This window comes from Protopterus annectens, chromosome 7.part0 (assembly GCF_019279795.1).
Source record: "Protopterus annectens isolate FY-2018-M chromosome 7.part0, PAN1.0, whole genome shotgun sequence".
NCBI classification, from domain to species: Eukaryota; Metazoa; Chordata; order Ceratodontiformes; family Protopteridae; genus Protopterus; species Protopterus annectens.
The window spans coordinates 1,750,948,804-1,750,961,973 of NC_056739.1; the positions used below are offsets into that span (position 1 = coordinate 1,750,948,804).

The 13,170-nt window shown below is 41.1% G+C and overlaps 1 protein-coding gene across 7 annotated transcripts in view; it reads right to left on the reverse strand.

The window, feature by feature from the left end:
- Positions 1–3,868: 3,868 nt before the first annotated feature.
- Positions 3,869–13,170, reverse strand: part of ZNF710 (zinc finger protein 710) — a 914,149-nt gene continuing 904,847 nt past the window's right edge. For all 7 annotated transcript variants that reach the window (XM_044078292.1, XM_044078291.1, XM_044078290.1 and 4 more), the window contains one exon: positions 3,869–5,418. In XM_044078292.1, coding sequence (XP_043934227.1) covers positions 5,195–5,418 — 224 coding nt within the window. In that variant the 3' untranslated portion in view covers positions 3,869–5,194. The remainder of the gene's footprint in view (positions 5,419–13,170) is intronic.

The following is a 13,170-nucleotide window of genomic DNA, read 5'->3' on the forward strand; positions in this document are numbered from 1 at the left end:
CGGATGGGAGTTCCGCTGTGGTGACCCCTAACCGGGAAAAGCTGAAAGATGTTGTTGTGGACAAGGATGCATGCTATGGGCTCAGCTTTGGTGCATTTCAGTGTCTTGACTGGCACCTACTCCAAGGTAAGTGTGATCTCAAAGTAGGGTATAAAAGTTTTTTGTTTTGGGGGGGGGGGCACTGCAAAGCATGTCAGGGCCTGCCCCACTGTGGGAAGCATACTTCATTTAAGTTTTGTTCTTTAGTGGTGGAGTGAAATTACTGCAAAGTTAAATATGTTGCGTGCTTCTGTGTGACATACTCTGATCTTGACTGTGGCAAAGATGTCTACGTACACTAGCAGTAATGTGGGGGGGGGGGCGGGCGGCTGCATTATATTTGGCATGTTTTTTGTGTGAAAGTGGGAGAAGTGAGAAGCAACTGCCCACTGAGTGAGTGTGCATGTGACTGCTAGATGTTGTGTGTGGTTGTATTAAGTACTTAAACTTGTATGATTGTGCAGTGGCTGTGTGCTGGGTGTCTACAAATGTTTGTGCTACACAGGTAAGCAGTGTGTGCCATTGTGTTTATGTGTTGGGACAAGTCTGGGGAGACTGGAATGACTGCTGTCATTGTGGTCTAAGTGCATTTTTTCAAGTCCATGTTATTCGAATGCATGATCAATAACATACACATAGCGAGACTGGATGAAATTTGTTGTTTTCAGCGAAAGGAAATAATACCACGGTAGGGTAGTTTTTGTGCAATCTCGGAGTTAGTATATATAATTTAGTGTGAGGATGGGGGAAGCATGGGGCTTGCCCACTTCAAAAAAGCTGCTAAAAATAGATTTTTCTTATGTTTTCGATAATTCTGTCTTTCAAGTTCTTTTCCTTCAAAAGATGGTGTTTGAGGAATTTGACTTTCAATAAGTTACCTACAATATATCTATATACAACATACATGTACGTATGTATGTCTACAGTAAATCATCAGTCTGAATTTCCATCGAGATTCAATACAGTGAACATGAACCATCAAACTCCTTGCTACTGAACTCAAATAAAAATACATAAACTAATCTATCTATGAATATAAGGGTGATGTGCACAGCTGTAGTAACTACAGAGGGATTAAATTGATCAGTCACAGCATGAAGTTATGGGAAAGAGTAGTGGAAGCTAGGTTAAGAAAAGAGGTGATGATTAGTGATCAGCAGTATGGTTTCATGCCAGGAAAGAGCACAACAGATGCGATGTTTGCTCTGAGAGTGTTGATGGAGAAGTACAGAGAAGATCAGAAGGAGTTGCATTGTGTCTTTGTGGATTTAGAGAAAGCATATGACAGGGTGCCTAGAGAGGAGTTGTGGTATTGTATGAGGAAGTTGGGAGTGTCAAAGAAGTATGTAAGAGTGGTAAAGGATATGTACAAGGGTAGTGTGACAGCGGTGAGGTCTGCAGTGGGAGTGACGGATGCTTTTAAGTTGGAGGAAGGATTACATCAAGGATCAGACAGGAGTCCCCGTGGACTATGATGTTTGCAGATGACATTGTGATCTGTAGTGAGAATAGGGAACAGGTGGAGATGACCCTGGAGAAATGGAGATATGCTCTAGAGAGAAGAGGAATGAAGGTCAGCAGGACTAAGACAGAATATATGTGTGTGAATGAGAGGGAGGATAGAGAAATGGTGAGGATGCAGGGAGTAGAGGTGGCGAAGGTGGATCAGTTTAAATACTTGAGATCAACAGTTCACAGTAATGGTGAGTGTGGAAGAGAGATGAAGAAGAGAGTACAGGCAGGATGGAGTGGGTGGAGAAGAGTGTCAGGAGTGATTTGTAACAGACGAGTATTAGTAAGAGTGAAAGGGAAGGTCTACAAGAGGGTAGTGAGACCAGCTATGTTATATGGGTTGGAGACACTGGCATTGACAAAAAGGCAGGAGTCAGAGCTTTACATGGCAGAGTTGAAGATGTTAAGATTTGCACTGGGTGTGACGAGGATGGACAGGATTAGGAATAAGTATATTAGAGGGTCAGCCCAGGTTGGAAGGTTTGGAGACAAAGCCAGTGAGGCAAGATTATGTTGGTTTGGACATGTGCTGAGAAGGGATGCAGAGTATATTGGGAAAAAGATGCTAAGGATGAAGTTGCCGGGTAACAGGAAAAGAGGAAGGCCTAAGATAAGGTTTATGGATGTGGTGAGAGAGGACATGCAGGTAGTTGGTGTGACAGAGCAAGATGCAGAGGACAGGAAGAAATGGAAACAGTTGATCTGCTGTGGTGACCCCTAACGGAGCAGCCAAAAGAAGAAGAAGATATCGTCATATGGTTGACACCATATGATCGAACTTTTAAAAGTTTGAAAATGTAATAAAAAAAATAAACCAAAGAAAAAAACCTACCTGAACGGTTTAAGCACCCACCACAACCACCGCTCCTTAAATATACCAACAAGGGAAATCCTCCCATTCTGCACAGTATGGAGATCTCCGCTGAAACATTCGAACTTTCAAAAGTTTGATCATATGGTGTCGACCATATGACGTTCGAACTTTTAAGAGTTCAACAACATGACATAGACCTGACAAAATAATAAGCAGAAATATATTTATCTCCACTGTTACACACACACACTATCTAATGCTATACTATTCTCAGGAATACTCAGTGTAATTTCCCTGTGAACTGAGCTGAGAGGCAATATCAACTGATGTCTTAATTACCTGCCTATACACATATATTTGTGTGTGTGTGTGAGAGAGAGAGAGGGAGAGGGAGGGGTAGGTGGGTGTGTTCCAGTCATCGGCTATTAGCTTGACAATTTCATAGTCAAACATTGTGTATTTGCAATGTGTTTGTAAGGCTTACAAGTTGAATTCAATGATGTGCTCTGCAAATGGGCAGTCTTCAAAATTTAGGACTGAATAGAGTAAAATGTCTGCAGCAATAGTGAAATGCACATGTAATGTTTCTGCATGCCAGCTCATGCAGCAGAGGAATGGATAGTGGCATATATTCCAGGGATGTAGGTATGAGTAACAGACCCAAACTCTGATGGAATGGTCATGGGTGGAAGTGAGCACTAGATGACCCCTGAAGGAGTACCTCCTTCTGAACACTTACTGGTGCATAAGGTCTGGGAGTGACTGGACTAAACATCATGCTATTTGCAATACAAGTACGACCATGGAGCACATAAAGGCCTGCTTTGTGGACATTACATGGTGAGTCTCTTTTTTTGTTTGGTGTATCCTAAACATGCAAGGGGAAGAACAGGAGTATATAGGAAAAAAGTACCAAATTAGCCATGTGTGGCAGGCAGTCAGGACCCAGCTCTTCCTCCCATTACCCAGACTAGAATGGAAGGTAAGAGGAAGGAACAGGAGTTACCTATGACTTCTTTTAAGTATTTTTTCAACACTATTGCCTACTAGGTGAATCAATTGTGCTTTTAAAAATGTCCAAAGTAGTGAAATAATAAAAAAGAATGAATATTATGAAAGTTGCTCAACCCTTTGGTCCACTTGTGCCTACATAAACAAATCTATAGATGTGTATAAGGTATGTGGAAGCTATACTTGTATGAAAAAAAATGATAGCTTTTACAGTAATACTGTACAGACCTTTACTCAACATAAAAGTGCCCCTTAACTTGGCAACAATATAGGACATCAACATACATATACTGTGTGTCTACACAACGAGACAGGTAAGGCATACAGAGAGACTATCTGTAGTTTTTAATTTTTGTAATTTACTAGTAGGTCAAGCACCATAAACAAACAGCTGGAAGAAAATGTCTGGTTGTACACTGTCAGTGACTGTTCTGGTCACACCCCCCCCCCACCCAAGAAAAAATGTCAGTAACTATTCTACTCAGCTGTAAAAGTCTTTCCACTGAATGCCATTTTTCTCCTGCAGGGCTGCATTCAGTTTTAATATACAACTGATACATAAAAAAAATGAAAAAGTGAATATATGAGACAGCCATTGATTCCTTATCCTGATAGGTCTCCTCAAATAGTCACAATTTATTGTCCAGATGTCTTAAGTATTTTATCATAAATGACGTCAAACAGATGTTATCCAGACAAGACTACTCAACTTCTCTGTCTGAACTTGCCCTGTAGGTGTAAATGCCAGGTTTCAAGCAAAATCCCACAATGCACCTGAGGAAGCAGCCAGTCCCTGAGCTTCATATAGTAGTTTGTCGGGTGGAACAACAGTCACAGATGTATCATGGAAAAGATTATTTTCTGAGTACAATACACTGCTGTAAAAATGCACCCCATTCTTCATAAAAGTAAGAGATCTCACACAGTGAGGTTACAGTGACATAAGAATAAACCAAAGCACCATGGCATCTAAAGAGCAAGACAGCCCATTTTACAACAGTAGGTAAAATTATTTTAGTGTGGCAGAAGAAAATGTTCTTTACAGTGCAGAAGCAGGAGCAATACAGCCAACATTTTAATACTACCAGAGGTACAAAAATGCAAACCGTTACTTAATTCCTCATCTACTACTAACTGGCTACTCATATTCTTTGGATGTCACTGCACACACACACAAAAATATTGGGAGCTGTATTATAGCAATTTCTATCTTTGGTTCCGGACAATCCCGCTGCAAACAAAGCAAATAGTGTATCTCTAAAGACTCCTGCTTCTGTTAGATGAAGCACAATGTACTGTCTCCTGGTTACTGTTCCTCCATGATCTGCTCTACTCATCCCTTTAAACATACCTCAGAAATGTGGATTATACAGTAAATACCAGTATTTTTTATATTATCCAGCATTTACTCTACGAGTGAAACTGAATGATTAAATAGCTACAACGAACCCACAGTAGTCTGTTATCAATATTAAATCTACCTATACAGCAGTTACAACCAATATCTTCACATGTTTTTGTTTTTCCTTGTGATTTAAGGCAAAGGCTCATAAATAAAAGAAAATAAATTGACAAAACATGTTCCACTCCTCCCTAACAGTAGTAGCATTGCTTCTATCACATGAAGCAGTTGTGATGTCCATCAGACTGGAATTATTTATCTATGAACATAAAGTCAGCTAAACAAAAAAAAAGTATACACATGTATGTATATATTTTGGAATCAGAGTAGCTTTGTGATAAAACTCATATTTTTAGTTCTACAGATCCTATACAGGCAATTTATGTTGTCCATTCCTTCACCAACTCAACACAACATCATGGTTTAAAATCCACCCTGTGTGTTCGTGTTTCTTTGTCAAAGGCATAGTATGCCATTTCTGTCATGGCATCCTCTGTCATTGTTAAGTTCTCCACAGTACTCTCTTCTGGCGTATTCTCACCTCCACGATACTCATAAGCGTTCTCCTCATCAAAGTCTTCCATCTCTTGATGACCTTCCATTTCTGGTTGCTCCACACCACTGAAGTCCATGAGATTATCTGCAACACATAAAACAACATTACTGTTGTCTCAAGTTATAATCTCTACAAATTACATAAATATCCACTGAGGGGCCTCATGAAAAGAGCAATAGAGGTAGTTTACAGAAATAAAAACACTGCAACAGCAAATGCATTGGCTGAACAGGGAGGCCATGACACGGTTAAGGGTCTTCAGTCTAGTCCTTAAGAGTGTGATGTTGCTACAGTACTACTCACACCTGCAGAAGTGTTTAAGCCAGCTTGGCCATGACCATTCCTTTGGTTCATGCACTGTTTTGAAGAAGCAAGGCAACATGTCAGCACACAAATGTTTGACACCGAAATGTGTGAACACTAATGTGCAAGTATCTTTCTTCACAGACTGATTCTAAGACTGGGGAATTCTATAGGACCCAGCTTCTACAAAGTGCAGTGATCTCAGCGTTGTAATAGTAGGGGTCGGGGGGGGGGGGTATAAAATGCCTTCATTCTGTTTCAGCAACTTTTGAACTTCACAGGTTCCTTCGAAACTGCACGTTAGTGTATACGCTTTGAATGTTTCTGCGACGTTCTGTCTTGCAGCCAATATTTTTGTTTCAGCATATCAATGAAGTTTCAACAGTATGCAGCATTCAGGTAAATACACATATATATATATATATATATATATATATATATATATATATATATATATATATATAAATATAAAATTCCCATTTACTTGACTTTTAAATAATGGTCTCACAGTTTCTGCTCATCTAATGCCACGTCTGTCTTAGTTACAACTTGTATGACAAATATTCTTTTAAGTACAGTGCATTCCAAAGTTCATGGGATTTGGCTAACGCATGCATTCATGTGGGGAACTAAAGCTAATAGCCACACAAATGAGTATGCTAATAGTAGCTCCGCATTCTCTTGTAGATTATTACTTGTACAAGCATAACATTTGAAGCAAATAACTTTTCACAGCAGAAAATGACTCTAGGCTTGTGCAGTTTACAGTTAAATCTAGTCCTGTAAAAGCACTGCCTTTACCTCAGAGGTACTACTAATTTTTATTCCATCCCATATTAAAGTCTTGTCAGTTCTGTGGATGCTCATGTATCCTTAGTAAGGCTAGCACTCTTGCATTCTTTCTGAACTTTTCTTTCTCTCAGTTTCAAATTGCGTTACACTTGTTTTGGACTTTCACATCCATGAACACTCGTTGCTTACCTTGACTTAAGGAACCTCCTGAGTTCACTCCTTCAGATACCTTTTTTGTGCCTTTGCCTGTCCTCCCTCCTGACTTTCATGAAAAGCTTGACCAGCCTTTTTTCAAAAGACTTGTGTGGCATAGCAATCGGATTGATTATGCTTTGCTGAATTCTCTCACTCCTTGAGGATGAGATACAGACCAGAATATCAAGGTATGACTTTCACAATTTTAAACTTTCACTCCACATTTTTAGCATGTCTATCTTGGAAGCATTCTTATGCCCTAGAAACCTGCAGAATATCACTCTACTTGTACAAATGATGACACTGGCCATAAAAAAAAAAAAAACTGTTGTCCCATCTCCTTTTGGCATTTTTTGCCAAGGAACCTAAAAGTTTACTATGCCAGTCTGCTATAAGCCTGCTGTTTTATCCTGCCCCAGGGCATATGTCCTCTGATGCTTAATGTAGATTTGGTCACAATGGAGTCTGCACATTGCAAACTTTAAGGCTTGGAGCATGGATCTCACCAAGACCTCAGATTTCGCAAATCATAGGTTCACAGTTGATTACTAGGCTTACAATCCTAGGGGGCCTTTTTAAAACCTAGCCATGATTCCCAAATTATCTGACATGTTTTGATATCTTGGGTTATTTTACGGGGTTTAAGAAGGCTTGGTCATTGGTGGTCAAGCATTTATATACTGCATCTGTTAGAGGCATTGGTGCCAACCCATCCACTTGTCCAAGTTACAACTAAATTGGGTTAGGGAAAGAACTTTGCTTAACATGGATGGGAAGACTGCTCCAGAGAAGGGGTAGTTTCTGACACACACATACTTGTCCTACTTATGTTGTAGATGAGGTTTACATCCCTAGATCAGGTGATTCTGATAATATTTGTTTAGTGTATGTGCAACAAGTCCATCAGAGCAGGTTCAAAGGATGCTTTGCAGGCCAGGCATACACTGTCTCTCAGCAATGTGTGGCACACCGAGTACTGGGATAGGGCTTTGAGGCAATCCATGACAGACATGATGTTTAGGCCACGTATTATTTTTGTGAGGAACTTCTGTGGATGCTCCAGTTGTTGTATATGCCTGGTCATGTACATACCGAAGGGGGTGCTGAACTTAACGACTGATCTGCTAAGGGCCGAGTGCAATGGGACAATGAATTCCTTGGACATACCTTTGCTTGTAAGTTGCACAAAATAGAATGATTTCCTTTTTAGCACATAACTATGATTGTCAAAGGACAGGTTACTGTCTACATGCTTTTCCAGATCCCTGACCACTTGGTCTACTCTTAGGGGTGTGGTGTACTACCAATGTGGTAGTTTCCAGGGGTAGCTGTCTTCCTAAAGGATACTATTATGCATTCCATGACACTGAACTTTAGACCGTGACTCTGGCACCAGTTATTAGTCTGTGTCAGGCCTTTTTGGGGGGTATTTGTGTCACTGAGATTATACGACTATGCCTAGTATGCAATCATCTGCAAACTTGGTCAGCAAAATGCTCTTGATATTAGTCTTGACTTCAGAGAAATAAATGCCAAAAAGGAGTGGTCCCAGCACTGGGCCCTGAGGGACTCCACTAGTGACTGGCCTCTTTGTGGAGGTAGACTCCCTCATCCTTATTTCTTATCTACTATCTATGAGCCTGCTGTCTGTCCAGCAGGTGACATAGGCTTCTAGGACTAATTTCTCAATTTGTCTACAGTTCTTGAGTGGGTATTGTATCCAATGCTTTGGTCAGGTCAAGGTAGACAGTATGCAATATTTTGTCCCAGTTAATTGCTTTGGTCACCTTCTTGAAGAAATCCACCAGACTGAGTAGGCATGATCTGCCCTTGACAAAATCAAACTGGGTAGGATTCAATGTCTGAAGGTTTCCAATGCCATTGTTCATAATTTCTATGATAATTCTTTCCATGATTTTGTATATGATACTAGTTAGACGTACAGGTCTGTAGTTACTTGGGTCCTTAGACTCTGGCCATTAAAGCATTTCTAGTGCTACTACTACTAGTAGAGTTAGGACTATGGATCAGAGTAACTTGAGCATTAATGCATTTCTACCAGTACTACTACACATACCACTATTACCACTGTTTGCTTCTCAAGTACAAGAGGTTTTTAGTTAGTTAATAATTGTACTTCTCTTACTTAATTTTCCCGGGTTTGACCAGATGTTGCACAATCAGTACAGGGATTCGTTAAGTCCAGGGTCAAGTAATTTAAAATATTCTTAACCAGTTTACACTTATTAAAGTATTTCTGATAGTGGCTGATGGTGTATTTATTTCTGCAACCCCACAATGGGATATTTGTTATCCTCTATAATCCATTTCCTCAAAAGAAAGCTTTCAGAGAAATTCAGGACTGGTTGTTAGTTCAGTCTTTAAATTAATTGTGCCTGCAGTGCTCCTGGAACTATCTTTCCCTCGGTCCGGTCGCATTTTCTAGCCTTCAGGAAGCCCCCTAAGCTAACCCTAACTACGCGTGGCTCCTCAGAACAACGCTCCTACCTGACAACAACCAAAGCATCTACCCTATTCTCAGTGATAGACCAAAAAAAGGTTGTGCTTACTCGAACCTGGGATTTTATTTCTGTTACTTAAGTGATAAAACATCCCTCCAAAGTGCTTCTTTACTGTAAGCACTGGCAGTCGTTTCACTCACCTAGTGCTGGCTCTAAGACCTTGAGAACTCTGGGCGGTGTATGCTGACGTCAGAAAGTTTTCAAAGACTCCACCTGGCTTACCGCGAAACTTGACTATCACTTACTCCTGGAACTATCTTTCCCTCGGTCCGGTCGCATTTTCTAGCCTTCAGGAAGCCCCCTAAGCTAACCCTAACTACGCGTGGCTCCTCAGAACAACGCTCCTACCTGACAACAACCAAAGCATCTACCCTATTCTCAGTGATAGACCAAAAAAAGGTTGTGCTTACTCGAACCTGGGATTTTATTTCTGTTACTTAAGTGATAAAACATCCCTCCAAAGTGCTTCTTTACTGTAAGCACTGGCAGTCGTTTCACTCACCTAGTGCTGGCTCTAAGACCTTGAGAACTCTGGGCGGTGTATGCTGACGTCAGAAAGTTTTCAAAGACTCCACCTGGCTTACCGCGAAACTTGACTATCACTTACTCCTGGAACTATCTTTCCCTCGGTCCGGTCGCATTTTCTAGCCTTCAGGAAGCCCCTAAGCTAACCCTAACAACGCGTGGCTCCTCAGAACAACGCTCCTACCTGACAACAACCAAAGCATCTACCCTATTCTCAGTGATAGACCAAAAAAGGTTGTGCTTACTCGAACCTGGGATTTTATTTCTGTTACTTAAGTGATAAAACATCCCTCCAAAGTGCTTCTTTACTGTAAGCACTGGCAGTCGTTTCACTCACCTAGTGCTGGCTCTAAGACCTTGAGAACTCTGGGCGGTGTATGCTGACGTCAGAAAGTTTTCAAAGACTCCACCTGGCTTACCGCGAAACTTGACTATCACTTACTCCTGGAACTATCTTTCCCTCGGTCCGGTCGCATTTTCTAGCCTTCAGGAAGCCCCTAAGCTAACCCTAACAACGCGTGGCTCCTCAGAACAACGCTCCTACCTGTCAACAACCAAAGCATCTACCCTATTCTCAGTGATAGACCAAAAAAAGGTTGTGCTTACTCCAACCTGGGATTTTATTTCTGTTACTTAAGTGATAAAACATCCCTCCAAAGTGCTTCTTTACTGTAAGCACTGGCAGTCGTTTCACTCACCTAGTGCTGGCTCTAAGACCTTGAGAACTCTGGGCGGTGTATGCTGACGTCAGAAAGTTTTCAAAGACTCCACCTGGCTTACCGCGAAACTTGACTATCACTTACTCCTGGAACTATCTTTCCCTCGGTCCGGTCGCATTTTCTAGCCTTCAGGTAATTTGGAATCCGTGAAAGAAGTCTAATCTGTGGTCGTTCTCTTCTAAAGCAAATTGCTCTGCAACTATTTTTGTCAGTGACTCCTTTTTTATTCCTGGGTACTCCATCACAATTATTTGCTTGCATGTGTATTTAGCGAGTATCTGGCGTTGTTTTACTAAAGCCAGATAGCGCCGCTAATGTGTTTGTACTGGCTCTATATTGTATTATCCGGCTTCCATTACAGCCAGAGATCCTACGCAGTTTTGTTTTACTTTCATTGTCAGTATGCATGTGTGGTTAGCGCATATCCGGCGTTGTTTTACTAAACCCAGATAGCGCCTCTAAAGTGTTTGTACTGGCTCTATATTGTATTGTATTGTATTATCCGGCTTCCATTACAGCCGGAGAACCTACGCAGATTTGTTTTGTTTTATTATCAATGCCAGTATTTTGTAGTGGTCTGTCTGCCTGCTTTACCGAACTTATCTGATTCATCCACCAAGTCTAGCACGTGCTTCCAGCATATAACTAGCGTCCTTCTCCCAAACCCAGATAGTGACTTGGTTGATAGAAGTTTAAGGCAACATAGCGTTCTTTATGCAAAACGGATATCATATTTTCTAAAGATAATTAAGCGACTGGCTTAGTGAGTTGTTTGCATATGTTTTTGATCATTTTTCTTACTTCGTAGATGCTAAGTTGGTGGCATTTTGTCTTAATTTAACATCTAGACTGGATTAGTGAATTGTTGCAGCAAACTCAAAGTGTCTGAACGTGTTTCTTGTTGGAACAATGGTGTCTGTTATCTACTAATGTTGGGTTATTGTTTTGTACTGTATGCTTGTGCAACTTAATCTCTTACCCTTGATATAACTTGTGTTTGGCCTTCTAGTTCTATGTTTTGTTCCTTACACTGGAGATATCATGATGCCAACTCTCTAACTACTGTAACACTAACTGCATAACTACTGTTATTGATTTCTCTCTCCCAATCATTGAGGTCCACTAGTACACATCTATTGGCACCTCTGAGTCAATTCTACATTTACGGAGTTACTAATTTGTGCTACCTCTCTCCCTTCTACCACAGGAAGCCCCCTAAGCTAACCCTAACTACGCGTGGCTCCTCAGAACAACGCTCCTACCTGACAACAACCAAAGCATCTACCCTATTCTCAGTGATAGACCAAAAAAAGGTTGTGCTTACTCGAACCTGGGATTTTATTTCTGTTACTTAAGTGATAAAACATCCCTCCAAAGTGCTTCTTTACTGTAAGCACTGGCAGTCGTTTCACTCACCTAGTGCTGGCTCTAAGACCTTGAGAACTCTGGGCGGTGTATGCCCCGCTCCGCTCCCCTCCCTGCCCCCTTATCCCACCCGCCCCCAGTACCTCTACATTTATAGGAATTGATAACCCCAAGTACCCCTCTGCAAGCTATACGCCCATCAATTTCCTCCTTACTCCTCCCACTTCCAGCTCCTCCCACAATTCCAAAGATAAAACTAAAGCATCTTCCCTTCCTAGTACACTTTCCACCCCTCACCATGGCCAAACTCCCCTCTTCCACAACCCTCCTCTCAAGTACCCTACTACTCCTTTTTGCCTATTTTTTAACCAAGTATGAAAACCAAACTCTTATAGGTCTCTCCCATCCTAAGCGCTCCACCAATTGCCATACTAATCATTCGGCCATAACTATCCCACCAATGCCTAACTCTTTTAAAACAAAATCCCCCAATTTAGCCCAACTCACCCTCTGTTACCCTAAAATTTCAAATAATAAAAATCACCTCAAATTACTATTCAAACTACAAAGACTACAAATTCACCTGAAAAATAGTATTACCATTTATGGCGATATCCACCCCAACCCAGGTCCCCCTAATGACCTAGACTCTAACCCCACTAAACTTGTTCGTAACTCTACTGACTCCCTTCTAGTATTACACCTGAACCTAAGAAGCATTAATAACAAGGTGCACAATCTGCACGCTATGTTAGCTACTCATTCCCCTGACATTATGTGTCTAACTGAAACATGGCTAAAACCCGCCACTAAGGACGAAGAGATTCTCCCTCCCGGGTATAATATCTTCAGGGCCGACCGTGTAAATAAACGGGGTGGAGGTATAGCTGTTATGTTCAGGAATACACTGAATATTATTAAGAACCCAACACAACCTCCTATAATCTCTAACTTAGAACTTATTGCCCTCAAGCTATGCTTAAACACGCAAAAATGCATCAACCTCATAGTTATTTATATCCCACCAGGGAATAACATTGAAAATCTCGAGCTAATACTGTCCTGGCTAGCCACTAGTTACCCACAAGAAACCATAGTACTTGGGGATGTCAATATAGACTGGTCCCTATGTTCCTCCCATTCAACCCCACTACCTATTAACCTACATGGCTTTTCCCAAAATATAACATGTCCAACCAGACTGGGCAATACTCACCAAAAAGAAACCACCATCGATTGGATCCTTACCAATAAAGATTCAATTAACTATACCACCGGGACCCTTCCAAATGTCCTCAGTGACCACCTAATTACCTATATTATTAAACATAAATGCCCAACTTTTAACCCCCCCCTCTATAGATTAATTAGAAACAAAAGAACTTTGTCCCACAATTATTCCTTGCAGATCTAAA